The 18,594-nt window shown below is 36.6% G+C and overlaps 3 protein-coding genes across 4 annotated transcripts; all 3 read left to right on the top strand.

Moving 5' to 3' along the window:
- The first annotated feature begins 2,647 nt into the window (after positions 1–2,647).
- On the top strand, positions 2,648–8,053 carry LOC146951778 (putative transcription elongation factor SPT5 homolog 1). The gene is made up of 20 exons (XM_085754990.1): positions 2,648–3,128; positions 3,216–3,613; positions 3,693–3,854; positions 3,932–4,015; positions 4,090–4,160; positions 4,254–4,602; positions 4,749–4,904; positions 4,996–5,093; positions 5,189–5,237; positions 5,328–5,480; positions 5,554–5,697; positions 5,789–5,879; positions 5,994–6,152; positions 6,232–6,277; positions 6,359–6,453; positions 6,559–6,637; positions 6,955–7,009; positions 7,129–7,243; positions 7,337–7,412; positions 7,641–8,053. Exons 1-19 carry the CDS (start codon positions 2,861–2,863, stop codon positions 7,402–7,404), a joined length of 2,640 nt encoding a protein of 879 aa, XP_085611116.1. The 5' UTR covers positions 2,648–2,860; the 3' UTR covers positions 7,405–7,412; positions 7,641–8,053.
- On the top strand, positions 7,135–8,053 carry LOC146951779 (KOW domain-containing protein). Its single transcript, XM_085754999.1, has 3 exons — positions 7,135–7,243; positions 7,337–7,412; positions 7,641–8,053. Exons 2-3 carry the CDS (start codon positions 7,398–7,400, stop codon positions 7,884–7,886), a joined length of 261 nt encoding a protein of 86 aa, XP_085611125.1. The 5' UTR covers positions 7,135–7,243; positions 7,337–7,397; the 3' UTR covers positions 7,887–8,053.
- A 2,466-nt stretch (positions 8,054–10,519) lies between these two features.
- On the top strand, positions 10,520–18,099 carry LOC146951777 (putative pre-mRNA-splicing factor ATP-dependent RNA helicase DEAH5). 2 transcript variants are annotated; one of them, XM_085754970.1, is made up of 4 exons: positions 10,520–13,959; positions 15,117–15,576; positions 16,448–16,578; positions 17,254–18,099. In XM_085754970.1, the coding sequence occupies exons 1-2, from the start codon at positions 10,700–10,702 to the stop codon at positions 15,508–15,510; spliced, it is 3,654 nt and encodes a 1,217-aa protein (XP_085611096.1). In that variant the 5' UTR covers positions 10,520–10,699; the 3' UTR covers positions 15,511–15,576; positions 16,448–16,578; positions 17,254–18,099. The 2 variants fall into 2 exon arrangements, with proteins under 2 accessions (XP_085611096.1, XP_085611103.1); XM_085754977.1 differs by having other exon boundaries at positions 16,381–16,578.
- The last annotated feature ends 495 nt before the right edge of the window (positions 18,100–18,594 follow it).

Genomic DNA, 18,594 nt, shown 5'->3' with positions numbered 1-18,594 from the left:
TTTTATGTGACCATGAAAAATATTATATATAAAAGACGGTGGAAAATAAGCTTAGGTGGTTTGGGCACACAGAGAAAACATGTATTTAGAAAGGCGTCAAATGGAGGATAGTTAGATTACAATAGGAAGAGAAAGATCTAAAAAACTATAAGAGAAACTATTATGAAATATTTAAAGATTAATGAATTAGATTCAAATATGATTGATGATAGAAAAATGGATAATGCTTATTATAGCGAACGCTTTTATCCCGATTCTATCCCGAATGACGTGTAACCACTCTGTTACCACAGATTACCTTTGCTTTCATTACTTTTCTCTCTTCTCTCTCCCGTCATCCTTTCATCTTCCACCCCAACAACAACAACATCCCTTCTTTTGCTCTCGGCATAATCCTCTTGTATTCTCCCAAAATTCTCTCTCTCAATTTCCTCTTCTTCCAAATCTATCTGTCTCTCTCTCTCACACAGTTTATGCTTTCATGATTTCAAGACTGGTTCAAACAAATGGGCTCACCAACTTCAAAGAGTCACACTACTTATTTTTTTCAAGTTCCTGTTTCTCAAAGTTGTATTGTTTTATACTATGTCCAAAGAAGCTCAAGAAGCATGGATAGGAACTTGTGTGATACAACAGAACGGTGCAAACTTATTTATCCACTACTTGTTTTTTCTATATAAATAAAATGACAAACATTTGTAAATTACGTGTAAAACTACATTCATGATTCTCTCGTGAATTTCCTTTCGCGAGAAATAGCACTGCCGTAGAAAAATATGACACTATTTGATTCATGTAACCGATCTCAATTAGTGGGATAAAATTTGGTTGTTTTTCCGATGCAAACTTTGATGGGGATCATATTGAAGCGCGCTTTTTATCTGTCTGCTTGCAAACCGTTTTTTCTTCTTCTGGTTTCTCTTCTATATAACCATTGTATTTTGTTTTTCTTTTTCAAGCAAACTATTTCCATAATTTCTTCCTCCCTCGTAGCACCTAAGAATGAACTGAGGTCCTTGCTCTCATCTTTAAAAGAATCCATTTCCCGGTTTCTTTTTTGTGGATACAAGACTATGTTTTATTTTACAAATAGCTCCAACAAAGAGTTCAAGTAAGTTAACCATCTTCTCAATTATGTTTCATTTTCTATTGATAATCAGTACCTATTGTCCTTGGCAATGTTATAGGAAATCAGGTTGTTTAACTATCGATATTGTTAATTTATTACATGGCTACTGCTTTTATTTATTTATTCAAGAATATATTGTTTGTAGGAATAAAACACACGTTTCAAAGAGTTTTATTGTTCCAAAGAAGAGTTTAAGAATAATGAATCCGAAGGTGAAGTGTCTTATGAAAGAGTTGATTCAAGAACAAATTGCAAAAGTGAGCAAGGAAGGAGTGTGGAAAATTACAAAGTTAGTACTTGATCACAACCATGACTTTGTTCCACCTGAGCAAAGACATTTGTTGTGCTCCATGATAAATATGTCAAATGTCAAAGGAGGCCTCACAAAGTCCATGGTGAATGCCGGTATGCAAGTTACAAATATTTGGAGTTATTTAGGGGAAGAGGTCGGTGGATATAATAATCTCGGTGTAACATTGAAACATATGCAAAATTATGTCTACAATGAAAAGCTGAAATTGATTGTGTTGCAAATTCGATGAGAAATCACACCAATAACAACTTGATGTGTGGAGCAAGGGATAATTAAGCAACCAAAATCAAAGTGTATGGAACAATTATAAACACAAGCCAAAAGTAGAAAACAGCGAGAGAGAAAAGAAGAAGAGAGAACACAAAAGAATTTGTTTACCCAGTTCGGTCCAAATTGACCTAGTCTGGGGGAGAGAGCAGCCCTCCGTTTCACTATATGATGAGTAACGTTACAAAAGAGATATCAATGGGTTACAAGAATAAGTCTCCCGCCTAATTCTACCCAAATCCCAGCCTCTTCCCGTAACCAAGAGACTCAATCCTAATAGTGTTTCCCAAGGTGAATCAACCCTCAAACCCTAGTGTTTGTTCCAAAGAGACAAACTCTACACAAACCCTAGTTTTGTTGTTGCCTTTCTAAACCCTTGTTTCAGCCCCCTCTATCTCCAAAGTTTACACTGATACAATGTCTATATTTATAGTGAAAGAATCTCTCATAAATTGGAACAAAATCAGTCCCAAAAATACGTTTTATTTTTCTGAATCTGCGCAAAATCGTATGCTCCGATTTTTTACGAATGAAAGTGTCAATTCTGGTCCCAAAAATCGTACTCCGATTTCTCCAAATTGGGCTCCGATTTGACAGCTTCAGCAAACTTCAATTTCTCTAATTTTGAGTCACTTTCACAACAGATTGAAGTTGGGGATGATCAGTCTTTAGTTAATCACTTACAAAAGAGACAAGCACATGATCCTATGTTCTATTATAGTGTGCAGTTAGATCAAAAATCACGTTTGACCAATGTCTTTTGGAGAGATGTAAATTTAAAGTTGATTATAATTGATTTGGGGATTCTGTGATTTTTTGTCATACATCGTACCAATAAGTATGACTTGATTTGTGGGTAACTTTTTTTTTTAATATAAATAAATGAGGTGTCAAATTGTTAGTGGCTGTTTGTAAAACCTTATATGTTATTTAGGTGCATTTGCATGCAAGAATTTCAAGTGAGAGTGTTTAAATTCCAACTCTTAAAAATTGCATTGCAATACCTCCAATCTCTCGATCACCATTCTCCTTCAGGCTTCACCCTCGTTTCTAAAACAAAATTCCAATCGTAAAGCTTCCAAATTCCAATTCCATTTGTAAAGTTTCCAACAAAAACAAAATTCGTAAAATCGAATTTAGGGTTTGCAACGATGAGTCGTCGACGAATGCATGATGATGAAGAGGAGGAAAGAGGCGGCGGCAGTGGAAAGAAGCGGAGGAGGCCGAGTTTTATCGATGATGATGCGGAGGAGGTCGATGAAGATGATGATGATGATGATGAAGATTACGACGGTGGCGGCCGCAAAGGCAGTAGTAGCCGTAAGTATAAAAAGGTTTCTGCTTCGAATTTCTTTGATGAAGAGGCTGATGTTGATTCTGATGATGAGGAGGAGGAGGATGAAGAAGAATTCGAAGAAGGTACGTACGTACGTTTTGTTCTTCGATTAGGTTTGAGTTGAAATAATTAGGTATGAAACTAACAACCATGTAAACACATGCATGCAGGCTTCATTATCGGTCCTGATGTGCAAGACGAAGATGATAATAGTAATAGAGGGAGACCACATCACCATCACCAACCACCACACCAAGAAGATCATGATGAAGACCTTGAAGAGATGGAAAGAAGGATACATGAGAGATATGGAAAGCAGCAGCGGTTGGCAGAAGAATATGATGAAGAAACTACAGATGTAGAACAGCAATCACTTTTGCCATCTGTCAGAGACCCAAAGCTATGGATGGTCAAATGCGCCATTGGCCGTGAGCGCGAAACAACCGTTTGCCTCATGCAAAAGTACATAAATAAGGGGTCTGACTTGCAAATCAGATCAGCTATTGCTCTTGATCATCTCAAAAACTATATATATGTTGAAGCAGATAAAGAAGCTCATGTTAGAGAGGTATTGTATTGTGTCAAATATCTATCTCTATTGTTTATCACACATAGATCATATGAAAAAATTGTGAAATGTGTTTCAGGCTTGCAAAGGTCTTAGCAATATATTTTTTGGACAAAAAATAACTCTTGTTCCAATAAGAGAAATGACTGATGTGCTGTCAGTTGAAAGCAAAGCCATTGATCTTGCTAGAGATACTTGGATTAGAATGAAGATTGGGACATACAAGGGGGACCTTGCCAAAGTATGTACTGTATTCATGGACATTCATCACTCTATCTCTATTCTTAATTTGTCACCTAATTTATATCCCTTCAACAGGTAGTGAATGTTGATAATGTACGGCAGAAGGTTACTGTCAAACTAATTCCGAGAATAGATTTACAAGCTCTCGCAAACAAATTGGTATGAAATGAAATGTTTCTGTCCTGTTGAATACAACATTTTTATTGTTGAGTGTTTAATTTCGTTGAAAACAGGAAGGTAGAGAAGTTGTGAAAAAGAAGACATTTGTCCCCCCTCCTCGTTTTATGAATGTTGAAGAAGCTAGGTATTGCTGATTCTCCTGGATGTTGCTTATGTGTTTCTACTTTCTATGAACCTTTTCAGTTCCTGGTCTGACAGAGCTTAATCTTTTTATCAGGGAATTGCATATCCCTGTGGAGCATAAGCGTGATGCCTACGGGGAACGGTTTGACACCATTGGAGTCATGATGTTCAAAGATGGGTTCTTATACAAAACTGTATCTATAAAATCCCTTTATTCACAGAACATCAAACCTACGTTTGACGAACTCGAAAAATTCCGTAAACCGGGTGAGAGTGGAGATGTAGCCAGTCTGTCAACTCTGTTTGCAAATAGAAAGAAACGGCATTTCATGAAAGGCGATGCTGTTATTGTCATCAAGGGCGATTTGAAGAATTTAAAGGGATGGGTGGAGAAAGTTGATGAGGATAGTGTTCATATAAGACCAGAAATGGAGAATTTACCTGTAAGTATGAATTGATATATCATATATGGCAAGTTTCCTCCAGGGTGTAGACCATAGCCTGCCAGTTTTGCAGGTTGCTGATTGGTGATAAATTGCCTTTGTGATGATCTAATTATTTAGTTTTTTTTTCCTTCCCATTTTCGTAGAAAACTCTTGCAATAAATGAAAAGGAACTTTGCAAGTATTTTGAACCCGGAAACCATGTTAAAGTTGTTTCTGGTGCTCAAGAGGGTGCTACTGGTATGGTTGTGAAGGTGGAGAAGCATGTCCTGATCTTAATATCTGATACCACAAAGGAGCATGTGAGTTTTATAGTTCTTTGATACGCTTGCTGAAAGGCTTTTTAATTTCGACTTGCATTTAGCGCAGAAATGACAAATATTCTCTCTTTAGATCCGTGCGTTTGCGGAAGATGTTGTCGAAAGTTCTGAAGTAACCACCGGTGTGACTAAGATTGGGGACTATGAAGTTCGTGATCTTGTATTGCTAGAGTAAGCATTTTTCTCGTGTCCAAGATTACACACAGTACCTTGCCTTGTTTTGCTCTGGTTCAAACCTTTCTCACTTCTAATTTTACATGGTGCAGTAATAAGGATTTTGGTGTCATAATCCGTGTAGAAAGTGAGGCATTTCAGGTTAGTATCTCAACAAATCCAAACTTCAAGGCTTTCTCAATTAAAATTTAGACTTTTTGTCATTATGCTACCGTATTTTTACTTTGTTAGGTTCTAAAGGGTGTTGCTGACAGACCTGAAGTTGTGCTTGTTAAATTAAGAGAAATCAAGTGTAAGTTAGAGAAGAAAATAAATGTGCTGGATAAGTCTAGAAATACAGTATCATCAAAAGATGTCGTGCAGATTCTTGATGGTCCCTGCAAAGTAAGCTTCTGACTGTTCGCAAGATTTTTTTTATGGAACTTGATAATAAGGCTTAACATTTGTTTTTGGTTAGGGCAAACAAGGTTCTGTGGAGCACATATATAGAGGGATCTTGTTCATCTTTGATCGTCATCATCTTGAACATGCAGGCTTCATATGTGTTAAGGCCCAATCATGTGTAGTTGTGGGAGGTTCACGCTCCAATGCTGACAGAAATGTATATTTTTCCTATTTTGATTCTTGAGTTTGTTTTTCTTTTTTTAAATTTAAAAATTCATCCTTGATATTATGTTCTATTTCCTCTACAGGGTGATATACATGCAAGATTCCCAGTTCTTAGAACTCTACCTTGCATTCCTCAGTCGCGAAATAGGATTTCTCGAGGAGCGCCTCCATCTGGTTGTTTGTTTAAATCTTTCCTTGTGTTAAATGCTAAACATTGGATCAATCTGTTATTATAATAGACCTTTTTATGAAAGTTTTCTGATATTAATTTATCTGGATGTGGTAAAGCTGGAGGTAGACATAGGGGTGGAAGAGGGCGTGATGGTTTGACAGGTGCAACTGTTAAAGTATGCAAGGGTCCCTATAAAAGTTGTCGTGGACGTGTTATAGAAGTTAAAGGATCATTCGTTCGGGTTGAATTGGAGTCCCAAATGAAGGTTGTAACTGGTAAGTCTTGTGATTTGGGCAAATACCTGAGCTGCCTGTATCTTTGTATTCACATGTTCTCTGAATTGGTTGTTTGCAGTTGACCGCAATCATATATCTGACAATGTGACTGTTACCCCACAGCCGTAAGTTATATCTACATAAAATTTGTGATCGCTTGTGTGTATTAGAAGATATTCAATCATATGACTCTTGTGTTCTTCCAGTGAAAATCCTCGATATGCATTGGGAAGTGAAACCCCAATACATCCATCTCGAACTCCTTTGCATCCATATATGACTCCGATGAGAGATGCCGGAGGTATGGTTGATTTTATATTTCTAGATTTCTACTTGATTTTTTTAGATTTAACATTTGTTTTTCTTGTAAACTGCTAATATCTCTTAAATACGTTGCTATTTGCAGCAACTCCAATTCATGATGGAATGAGGACACCTATGTGTGACCGAGCTTGGAATCCTTATACACCAATGAGTCCTCCTAGGTTAGTGCTAAACATCATCCTTTCCCTCTGAGCTTAATATATACCATGACTTTTCCACTCTCTAGTTTCTATGCTGATTGCTGAGGCTTTCTATAAGTGTTCTCTTGTACCATTGAAGGATAAAGACACTCGACGCTTTAATAGATATAAGTATTCTAAATTCAAGCTCTACTAGAACAAGTGTTGTACCGAATTCAGTAGTTTAATTAAATCTAAATGCTTTTTTTCTTAGTTTACAGACTGCAGCACTGTCATATTATATTATAGTGTAGTATAGTATACGTGGTTTACGAATTCTGATGTTTAAATCAATTCAGGGATAAATGGGAAGATGGAAATCCAGGCTCTTGGGGGGCCAGCCCACAGTACCAGGTCAGAAATATTAGCTAACTTCAGACACTCTACTCTGTAAATGTAATTCATTTAAGAGTCAATACTGAACCATGCTGATCTTTATTTTATTGTCTTTTCCTTCTGTTTAATCTTTTCAGCCAGGAAGCCCTCCTTCCCGGCCATATGAAGCCCCAACTCCCGGTGCTGGTTCGGCGAGTACTCCCGGTGGCAATTATAGTGAGGCTGGAACACCACGGGACAGTTCTGCCTACGGTAACACTGCCTCTTGCCCCCCGAAATCATTAGAATATTTGTAGTTTTAGTGTTTGTACTAATTCTATTTGGACCGACGTGATTGTATTGCAGCGAATGCTCCAAGCCCATATTTACCATCAACACCAGGGCAGCCTATGACTCCAGGTTCTCTATGCTAAAAGAGTCGGTATGAACAAAGATTAGTGCTTAGTTTTCTTTTCATCATCATACATCAATATCAAACCGTGATTGTAATTCAAAGTCTCATTTGTTATAAAAAACCTCACATCTTCAAACAGATAATACTATTTTATGTCGCTAATGTATTAAACTATCTTTTCTCGTTATCATTCATTTCAATTGTTTGCGTTTCCAGTATTGATATTAATGACACGTGCATTGTTGTTTTCTCCAGGATGGTTCTTATAAGGTAGCTCTTGGGACTAGCGGAAATGGTGAAACAATATCGGCCCTTTCCAATGAAGTGGAGGCTGTAGTGCCAAGAAAATCCGATAAAATAAAGATAATAGGAGGGGCGTTGCATGGTTCCACTGGCAAGTTGATTGGCGTGGATGGCACTGATGGCATAGTAAAAGTAGACGACACATTGGATGTGAAGATTTTAGACTTGGTTATTCTGGCAAAATTAGCTCAACCATGACAGCCTTCTTGTAGAGCAATTATTTAACAGACGCTAATATCGTAGGAATGAGTATTTTACGAAACATATGAATGTGTGGATGCCTCTTTTTCTCGTGTATGTTTCTTTTTTGTTTCTATCCCACTCTATAACACTTTCCTAACGATGGTTGGCTCCGTTGTGTTCGATATTGCTCCTTCATAATCATAAGTAAAGTCAAATCAATTTAAAACAAATAGGAAACATATTTCTGAGGTCAAAATGCATAAGAAAAACTGATGATTGCTTTGTATCTATAATAATGGAAGCAAACATCAATTTATGTGTTAATAAAAAGAATGTCAATGAAACCTAATGGAACAGTTTTGGGGGCAATGATTGGTGTTTACTGGATTCATTCATACATGAAAATGGCAGAACAAGTATTTAAGATGATTGGTGCACACTCTGCTACATGTGCTAATTCCCACAATGTGCTTCTGTCAAATATTTATGCGGCTTCAGAAAAATGGGAGCTAGTTGAAATGATAAGTAACATGGTTGATGGAGGGTCTGAAAAGATATCGTGGTGTTGTAGTTCAATCATCCTTGGCAAGTTTAATGCTCTTGAAAAATTGTGCAAGCCATATATATTTTAAAGATAAAGATACAAAGATTTGCACATGATAGAAATTATTTTACTTTATTTATGTTTTTTTCATAAGCAAAAAAAAATAAAAAAAAATCGATCCACATTCAAAATGGCGCCGGTGTGGTTGTCGTCGATTCATTTTGATGAATTTTTCTCCTGCAGTTCCAATAGAGATCAAAGGGTAGCAATCTAATTATTGAGAGAGTCTACTATGCTCTGGATGTTAAATGATACTCTCTCCGTTTCAAAATACATGTCCAAGTCAACCACTTCACATATGCCAATGCACAATTTTGACCGTTAATATCTTTAATTATCTAAAGAGTAAAAAATTATAGAAATTTAATATTTTAAAAATATTTGTCGAGACAAATCAAACAACATCTTACATGCTACTCCCTCCGTTTCAAAATGAGTGTCGTTTTAGGTGTTTACACACATATTAAGAAATGCAATGATTAAGAGAAAGAGAATGGCTATTTTACATATCTACATATATCTATTGTATCATTTTTTTGAAGTATCATAAATTTTTAAAAATTTACATATCTACATATATCTATTGTATCGCACCGGCACCCATACTAGTATTCGTCATTTTACGTATTCGTGATTGATAGCCTAAAGGCCATTTGGATTGCTAAGCTGAAGTAAATAAACAAGTGTAATTCTCCAACCTAGAAATGCAAGGTTCGAACAAGTAGTATTCTTTTTTATTTTTTTCTACATTATCCGATGATGAATTTAGGGTAATTTAACCTTATTAGAGAGAAAAAAAATCATTTTTCTTCATCTTTATCTTTACAATCACTTATTACTTTCATATCAAGAAGATCAAATTTCTTCATTTTCTCCGTTAACATGCGATCTCCATCTTCTTTTTTCCAAAATCGAATCATATTAAATTACCCCACATTCATTAGGGGTAATGTAGATCTCATTGATAGAGTTTTTTCTTACGATTAGTTATCATGTTCATCTCAAAAACATCAATCTTTTTCATCTCCTCCACTAAACATCTGAATTACACCTCATTCTTTCAAGAACGAATCATATTTATTAATTACCTTCAATTCATCAAATGGTAATGTATAACCCGCCATTCTTTTTACTATTCTCTTAAACGAGGCTATCCATGAGCGCAATTACTTTATTCGCAATTACTTTATTCCATGTGCACCGAAAACATGTTGATTAGCATGTTTGGACTTGCCAACCAAGGCAACGAGGACCCACGTTTTTTTTAAGTTTCAAAATACTTTGTTTCACGTTTTTAATATTGTTTTATTTTTATTATGTTTGCATGAAAATATACACATTTTCAAAACATTCAACCGTAAAGAATTCCAACAATATTTTTCTTACTTCTAATAGTCTATTAGTTAGAAATTTACCTCTTAAAAGTGAATAAATAAAGTGTATGTTGTTCAAATCCTGACCCCCTACATATAATATGTATGTCTCTATCAACTGAGATAAGTTCACGGAACGAATTATATTCAATATCTAATCCAAAATAAATATGCTAATAACCTCTTTAACATTCTTTGTAAAAAAATGCTTTTTATTTATTTATTTTCATGTCATCATTAAACAAATGCTTTTGTAAAATTATGTTCTTTGTTGTCTTGTGTTTTTAACATAGAACTTGTGAGTTTGTTCACATATTCATCTTTTTTGTATTATTAACATTTTTTTTCATAGTTTTATATTCTTTTATGAGTTTATCTATCATATGCAAAATTAGATAGGTTAATATAACTAAAAATAATATTATTTCCCTTCTTTTATTTTTTATTTATTTTTGACAAATATTTATTTTATTTATGTTTTTTTAAATGCAAAAAAGAAATATAATAAAAAAAATGCTAACGAATACATCTAAAACATTTTATAAGCACGAACTCGAAATCTTTAAGAAAAATAATTTCTTTGTTAAGAATCTAACAAAAAGATTTAGTTTCATCATCAAAAAGATCCTTCATATAAATTGTGACACCATTGTATTTTTTTTTTTTTTGGTACAAACCATCGTATTATTTTGGAGCTCAATATTCAAACCCAGCATAAAAAAATAACCCCAAAATCGCACATCAATTTGTTTCCAGAACAATCTTCACTATCGTAAACCCTAACCCTTCCGCCGGTGACATTGTTCTCGCCGCCTTGCAACGCCGCACATTGCCACCGCTCGGCTGTTACAATGGGTTCCGATATTCCACAAGATGGATTGAAGAAACTAGAGTATCTTTCACTCGTATCCAAAGTATGCACCGAGTTAGAATCTCACACAGGCACCGGCGACAAAGTTCTCGCCGAATTCATCACCGATTTAGGTCACTCTTCCAGCTCCGTTGAAGAATTCGACGCTAAATTGAAAGAAAACGGTGCTGAATTGCCCGATTATTTTGTCAGAACGCTTCTCACTATAATTCATGCGATTCTTCCTCCAAAACCTAAGAAGGGGAGAGAAAATCCGAAAGAGAATGCCAATTCGAACACGAAGTTTAAGGCTTTGGCGATTTCAGATGATAGGGATCGTGCTGAGAAGCTGAGAGAAGAGATTGAAATTGAAGCTAGAGAGAAACAGAAGCCACCAATGGAAGATGATGATGGTTATAGAGATAGGGATAGAAGAGATAGACATAGAGATAGATATGATAAAAGGGGGAATGATAGAGATAGAGATAGACGCGAAAGAGACGATAAAAGGGGGAGTGATAGAGATCGTGATAGGCGCGAAAGAGATAATACAAGGGGCAATGCTAGAGATAGAGATAGGTATGAAAGAGATGATAAAAAGGGGAATGGTAGAGATAGGGATAGGTATGAAAGAGATGATAAAAGGGGGAATGGTAGGGATCGTTATGAGAGGCAAAGGAGAGATGAGTATGAGGAAGATGGAAGTGGGAGGGAGGAGAATGGTGGTGATGAGAAAGGGAGGGGAGGAAGAGATACGAGGCGTGGTGGTGGTGGTTCTGGTGAGCCGGAGTTGTATATGGTTTATAAAGGAAGAATTTCGAGGGTGATGGATACAGGGTGTTTTGTTTCGTTGGATGAGTTTAGAGGGAAAGAGGGTTTGGTTCATGTTTCTCAGATGGCTACTAGGAAGATTGTGAATGCTAAGGAGGTTGTTAAGAGGGATCAACAGGTTTATGTGAAGGTGATTTCAGTTTCTGGGTCGAAGTTGAGTTTGTCTATGAGGGATGTTGATCAGCACAGTGGGAAGGATTTACTTCCGTTGAAGAAGAGTTCGGAGGAAGAGGCTTTTAGGACGAATCCACAAGATTCAAAGGATGGGCCGGTGGCGAGGACCGGGCTTTCTGGGATTAGGATTGTGGAGGAGGATGATATGGGTTCTTCGCGTAGGCCGTTGAAGAGAATGAGCTCTCCTGAGAGATGGGAAGCGAAACAGTTGATTGCTTCGGGGGTTTTGAGTGTTTCAGAGTATCCGACTTATGATGATGAGGGAGATGGAGTGATGTACCAAGAAGAAGGTGCTGAGGAAGAGCTTGAGATAGAGATGAATGAAGATGAGCCTGCTTTTTTGCAGGGGCAGAGCAGATACTCGATGGATATGTCTCCTGTTAAGATCTTTAAGAATCCTGAAGGTTCTCTGGGTCGTGCTGCTGCACTACAGTCCGCGCTTATAAAGGAGAGAAGGGAAGTAAGAGAACAACAGCAGCGTACCATGCTTGATTCTATTCCAAAGGATCTCAATCGTCCGTGGGAAGATCCTATGCCAGAGTCAGGTGAAAGGCATCTTGCTCAGGAGTTGAGGGGTGTTGGTTTATCGGCCTATGATATGCCTGAATGGAAGAAGGATGCCTATGGGAAAACCATTACTTTTGGGCAAAGGTCTAAGCTTTCTATTCAAGAACAGAGGCAGAGTTTGCCAATTTACAAGTTAAAAAAAGAATTGATTCAGGCTGTCCATGATAATCAGGTCTTGGTTGTGATTGGTGAAACCGGTTCGGGTAAGACTACTCAGGTCACACAGTATCTTGCTGAAGCGGGTTACACCACCAGAGGTAAAATTGGATGTACTCAACCCCGTAGGGTGGCTGCAATGTCAGTTGCAAAGAGAGTTGCTGAAGAGTTTGGGTGTAGATTAGGAGAGGAAGTTGGCTATGCCATTCGATTTGAGGATTGCACTGGACCTGATACCGTAATCAAGTACATGACCGATGGTATGCTTCTTAGAGAAATATTGGTTGATGAGAATCTGTCACAGTATTCTGTTATAATGCTTGATGAAGCCCATGAGAGAACTATTCATACGGATGTTCTTTTCGGACTACTGAAGCAGCTGGTGAAGCGTAGACCTGAGTTGCGATTGATTGTCACATCAGCTACTCTTGATGCCGAAAAGTTTTCAGGATATTTCTTTAACTGTAACATCTTCACAATTCCTGGAAGAACTTTTCCTGTGGAGATACTTTATACTAAACAGCCAGAAAGCGATTACTTGGATGCATCTTTGATCACTGTCCTACAGATTCATTTGACAGAACCTGAAGGAGACATTCTTCTCTTCTTAACTGGACAGGAGGAGATTGATTTTGCTTGCCAGTCTCTCTATGAGCGAATGAAAGGATTAGGCAAGAATGTCCCAGAGCTGATCATTTTACCTGTTTATAGTGCCCTTCCTAGTGAAATGCAATCTAGGATATTCGATCCTGCTCCTCCCGGGAAACGGAAAGTGGTTGTGGCTACAAACATTGCTGAGGCATCTTTGACTATTGATGGAATATTTTATGTTATTGATCCGGGGTTTGCTAAGCAAAATGTTTATAACCCGAAGCAAGGTCTTGATTCCTTGGTGATAACTCCGATATCACAAGCGTCTGCCAAACAAAGAGCTGGACGTGCAGGGCGTACTGGACCTGGAAAGTGTTATCGCCTCTATACTGAGAGTGCATATAGAAATGAAATGTCTCCTACTTCTATTCCAGAGATTCAAAGGATAAATTTGGGCATGACAACTCTTAGCATGAAAGCCATGGGCATAAATGATCTTCTGTCATTTGATTTTATGGATCCACCATCACCTCAAGCACTTATTTCCGCCATGGAGCAGCTTTACAGTCTTGGAGCTTTGGATGAAGAGGGTCTTCTAACCAAATTGGGGAGGAAAATGGCTGAGTTTCCTTTGGATCCGCCGCTGTCCAAGATGTTGCTTGCCAGTGTAGACCTTGGATGCAGTGATGAGATTTTGACCATAATTGCCATGATTCAGACTGGCAATATATTTTACAGGCCCAGGGAGAAACAAGCCCAAGCAGATCAGAAAAGGGCAAGGTTTTTCCAGCCAGAGGGTGACCATCTTACGCTGCTTGCTGTTTATGAATCCTGGAAAAATAAAAACTTTTCTGGACCTTGGTGTTTTGAGAACTTTGTTCAATCTCGATCGTTGAGAAGAGCCCAGGATGTAAGGAAACAGCTTCTCACTATCATGGATAAGTAAGATATCTATCTTTCTAATATTTTGGTTTCTTTGTTCTATTTTCTGCATTTGTTTTTTAAATCAGGATGTAACAAAATGTTGTTCAGTGAATTATACTTATTATTTTGGATGGTAAACCAGTACTTGTGAATCGCAAAGGCATTTAACAGTTTTATTTTCTCTTTAGCAAAAATTATAGGCTAATGCTATTTTGGTGTGTGAATCGCATCAGAGTTATACAGGAAGTAAACTATAGTTACTATTTGAAAAATAAGCTTGAAATAACTAACACCTGAGCCTATAATTATCTTGTTTGTAATTTGGTTAGTGAAGGAAGGTTTTTTGGTGAATTTACTGCCGAAAGTGTCTTAATAGTAGAAGGCTCTGAGTTCTTCCCCCAAGTCTTAAAGGCCTTTGTGTAGCTGTAGATTATTTAACATTGGCCAAGTAAAAGAGTCAAAGATAGCACTTGACACTAGTTAAAAATGTTAAATTTCATATTGATGTTATCATTAAATTTTGTTAGAACATTAGAGAGAATGATCAACAAATACAATATTTATTCATTCTATCACAAGATTTAAAATTTTGCATAGAGAAATCAGCACAGATTTTTTTAGACTCCCAACAGTTTCACTGATGCACTGTTCTAGATATTATATTCTTTATAAAATGAAAAGGGAAAATTCTTCTTATATTGTTGCCATTATTGTAACCAATATTTTGGTTAAGTTCGTTTATCTTTGTTTACTCCCTCCGTCCCTTAATGTAACCACCCATTTGATTTTACTTGTGTCCCTAAATGTAACCCCCTTTTCAAATTACTAGACGCATTTATTACTTTTTTCCTAAACATACCCCTAATTAATACTACTAACTTGTCTTGAAATATGAATAGTCAAATTTAATACACATACAAACAAAGGACAATTTGGTAATATTAATACACAAAACAAACACATTAATTACACTGACAACTTTTCTTAAGAAATGTGAAAAATGCAAAGGGGGGTTACATTAAGGGACGGAGAGAGTATAAACGAACTAGGTATTTTTTTATTGTTGCCATTATCGTAATCAATATTTTGCTGTGGTAATTATGTTGACATTAGTCTTCTGAATTATCATTTACTCAAATTAAATTGTACTCTAAATCATTAACATTGATATTCAGGTACAAATTGGATGTTGTGAGCGCTGGAAAAAACTTCACAAAGATTAGGAAGGCTATCACTGCAGGGTTCTTTTTTCATGCAGCAAGAAAGGACCCCCAGGAAGGTTACAGAACACTAGTTGAGAATCAGCCTGTGTATATCCATCCAAGTTCAGCTTTGTTCCAGAGGCAACCAGACTGGGTCATATACCATGAGCTTGTAATGACAACAAAGGAATATATGCGGGAAGTCACAGTCATAGACCCCAAATGGCTTGTTGAATTGGCTCCAAGATTCTTCAAAGTTGCAGATCCCACAAAGATGAGCAAACGGAAGCGTCAAGAGCGTATTGAACCGCTTTATGATAGATACCACGAGCCAAACTCATGGCGTTTGAGTAAACGCCGTGCTTGATATGCTTTCTCGGTTTCACTTACTGCTAAGTCCTGGATACTAGTTATGTTGGATTTAGTTTTCAATGTAAGTTTTCTCCTGATATTATGAGTTAAATGGAATTCTGGACATATTTTTGCTGGTGTTGCTAGTAAAACTTAATTATGATACTAAAAGTTCCATTTTGATATAACTCATAATTTTTTGACTGCCCTTTAGTTAAGCCCCGTCCCTTCCATCCCCCCAATCACATCTGGCAGGGAAGTTTGTTTCGTGCACTACATATCATTAGTTGAAGCTTTTTTGCATAGTAGTATTAGCTGTAACTTCATTAATTAAGCGATTCATTCAAGTTTAGGTGAGAAAGTGTGCTTCATTTATCACACATAAGTTTTTCACTGGTGAGAAAGCCAGATTTTGGTTCAACGAAAGACATAATGTGTTTGCTTCCTTTTGGACAATTTTATGAATTAGATTTGAGTGATTTCGTTTACATGCTTTCTATTTTGAGTTTTCTTTGTGCTGTTCAAGATGATTCTCTTTTTCTGGCAATGAGCTGGTCTATTGAATTACATGTCTGTTTAGTTTTTTAGGATATTAGTCTCCACAGTCATATTCCCTTTTTGTTGGTATCATGTATTAATTGGTGACATCGATGGTAGAGCCAATAACAACATTAGATTTGGGAACTAGATATCTAAATCGTCATCAAAATTACCTGTTGATCTGTTAGGCATTGTATTATGCAAATTCAGTTTTGATTTAATATTTGACCAAAGTTAATGGCAACTGTGTTTCTGCCTTGTGATTTTGATAGAGTTCACAGCAAGTGAACATAATTGTTTATGTTATTGTGCAAGTGTGTTATACATGTAAGTGTGTACTATGCAGGGGGTTTGTAACTTTGTCTTCTGCGTCTAAATCAACTATGTTGTATCTTCGCTTTGAATTTCCACAGATACAAGCATTTGAGCAAGCAGTTGGAGATATTCCCTCACCTTCCCCTGTTCATATTGCTCCAAATCCTTGCAAGCTGTTGAAGTTATCTTTGATGCAGTTGATAGCAATTCATTTGAAACAGTTTGCAAGGTATTTTTGCTTTTCACATTCTCTTCTGTGTCCTCGTACTGATCATATATAATCTTTCTAAGAGCTGATTGTACACAGCTGAGAATTGAGAGGAAGCTAAATTTTTAAGTTAGTATGCAATTTCCCTCATTATGTTTGAGATAATTGCAAAATGCCCACCGTGGCTTGGTTGATGTGCCATTTACCCTTAGCTTTAAAAAAGAAATAAAAACCCCACTGAAGTTTGCTAATATGCAAGAAAGAAAAAAACTCGAACTTTTTCAATGCTCAAAGAAACCACATCAATCTTTTAAATGATGATTAATAGAGAATGTGTTGTACTTTTCCTCATCACTTCAAACTATGTAAACTATTTTGAAGCAATGAAACTATTCATTTGCTCAACCATTGCAATGAAAATGACATGCTTTTGTTCAGCTATATTTGTTTTTATATGGTTAAAATCTAACACCAGGTCCAGGGTTCTTATTTTCTTAATGTATTTTTTATTTGCTAGTATTGATTCATTACATGTAGGTTTTTAGTGAAGAGCTGAGCACTTTTAGTAAAGCTCAAGAGGTCGTTCTATAAATATTAAAAACAATGGTTACATTGCCTATTCGTTTGCTTTTGACACATGATTTTGTTGATTTTTATTGTCCAATGTGATTCGTTTTATGCATGTCCTGTGTTTAGGCAGCATGTTTTCTCATCCGTCTACCAAGCTTTCAAGTTGTTTTTTCTCTCAAAAGTTTTCTTCCTGTTTGACTGGGTTTCTCTATGGAGTGATCTAAAGTTTTGTTCCTGCAAACGAAGGGAATCACAGAGAGGGAAATTTTCATTAATGGCAATTCCGTGGTCTATGAGCTAAAACAAAATTAGAACTATTAGGGTTGGAAACAAGATTGAATGTGCATCTCTTGCTGCTCTTCCCGGTCTGCTACCTACCTCTTCCACCCTCTTCAACCTTGTCTTCCTTTTGTGTTGTGTTCTCGGACAACTCTGTGCTAACACACTCCAATGGATTCATATCAAGACTCATTCATCAGTTTGGTTGTTCATAACTAGTTTTCTTTTTGTTTTTGGAGCCCTTCTTTATAAGATTTTGGTTTGATGTTTGGCAAGGGCTGGATTGCTTTGTCACCTTTTTATTTAAGTCTTGAACTGTGTTTTGTTCTTGTGGATCTAGCATCTGGTTATTAGTCTGTTTTTGTGGGGTTTTCATTTATGGAAGCTAAATCAATGTTGGTATGACCTACTAGTGGTGCCAGAATAAAATGGTGGGGATGGGGAGATTTGGATGATTGGTATGAACTGCTACTTCATGCTTTGCTATTTTGGAATGGCTTTTAACTATAGGGAAAGACAAGTCATTACTATTGCAGAGCCTTGTCTCAGCATGTATTGGGAGGACATGTTACATGTAGAACATTGAAGCATTCTATTAGCAGGTTGAGACTTGAGATTTGTACTGCTGATCTATCTAAATGGATGCAAAAGATCTTTATTTTTAATTTAACTATTGATGAATTTTACACTTAATAGATGAATTGATATTAAAGTTAGACCGACAAAAAAACATACTAATTTCCACATATTTCTTAAGTCCCCTGGTGTAGGTTTCTATCTCCTCTAGGTGGTGATCTTCGTGTATTATAAAATTGTTATATTCTGCGTCAATAAGAAAGGTTTAATTGCACTTTTGGCTCCCTATCTTTCCAAAACTTGCGGTTACAGCCCCTTAACTAATTTAAATACAAAACAGCCTTCTAAGTATTGAATCTTTGGCAGTTTTGGCCCCCAACGCTGACGTGGCACTCTAAATGAGGTGCCACGTGTCATTTTTTTTATTTTTATTTTTGGCCTTGGGGGGCCAAAACTGCCAAAGATTCAATACTTAGGGGGCTGTTTTGTATTTAAATTAGTTAGGGGGCTGTAACCGCAAGTTTTGGAAAGATAGGGAGTCAAAAGTGCAATTAAGCCATAAAGAAATTTGTTATTATATTCTTAAAGTGGTACCAGTATGAGGAGTATGTA

The sequence above is a fragment of the Medicago sativa genome, chromosome 1 (assembly GCF_051527215.1).
Source record: "Medicago sativa cultivar Bolivia chromosome 1, Bolivia_mono, whole genome shotgun sequence".
NCBI classification, from domain to species: domain Eukaryota; kingdom Viridiplantae; phylum Streptophyta; class Magnoliopsida; order Fabales; family Fabaceae; genus Medicago; species Medicago sativa.
The sequence above is the reverse complement of the archived record's forward strand: the minus strand, read 5'-3'. Positions and strand labels throughout refer to the sequence as shown.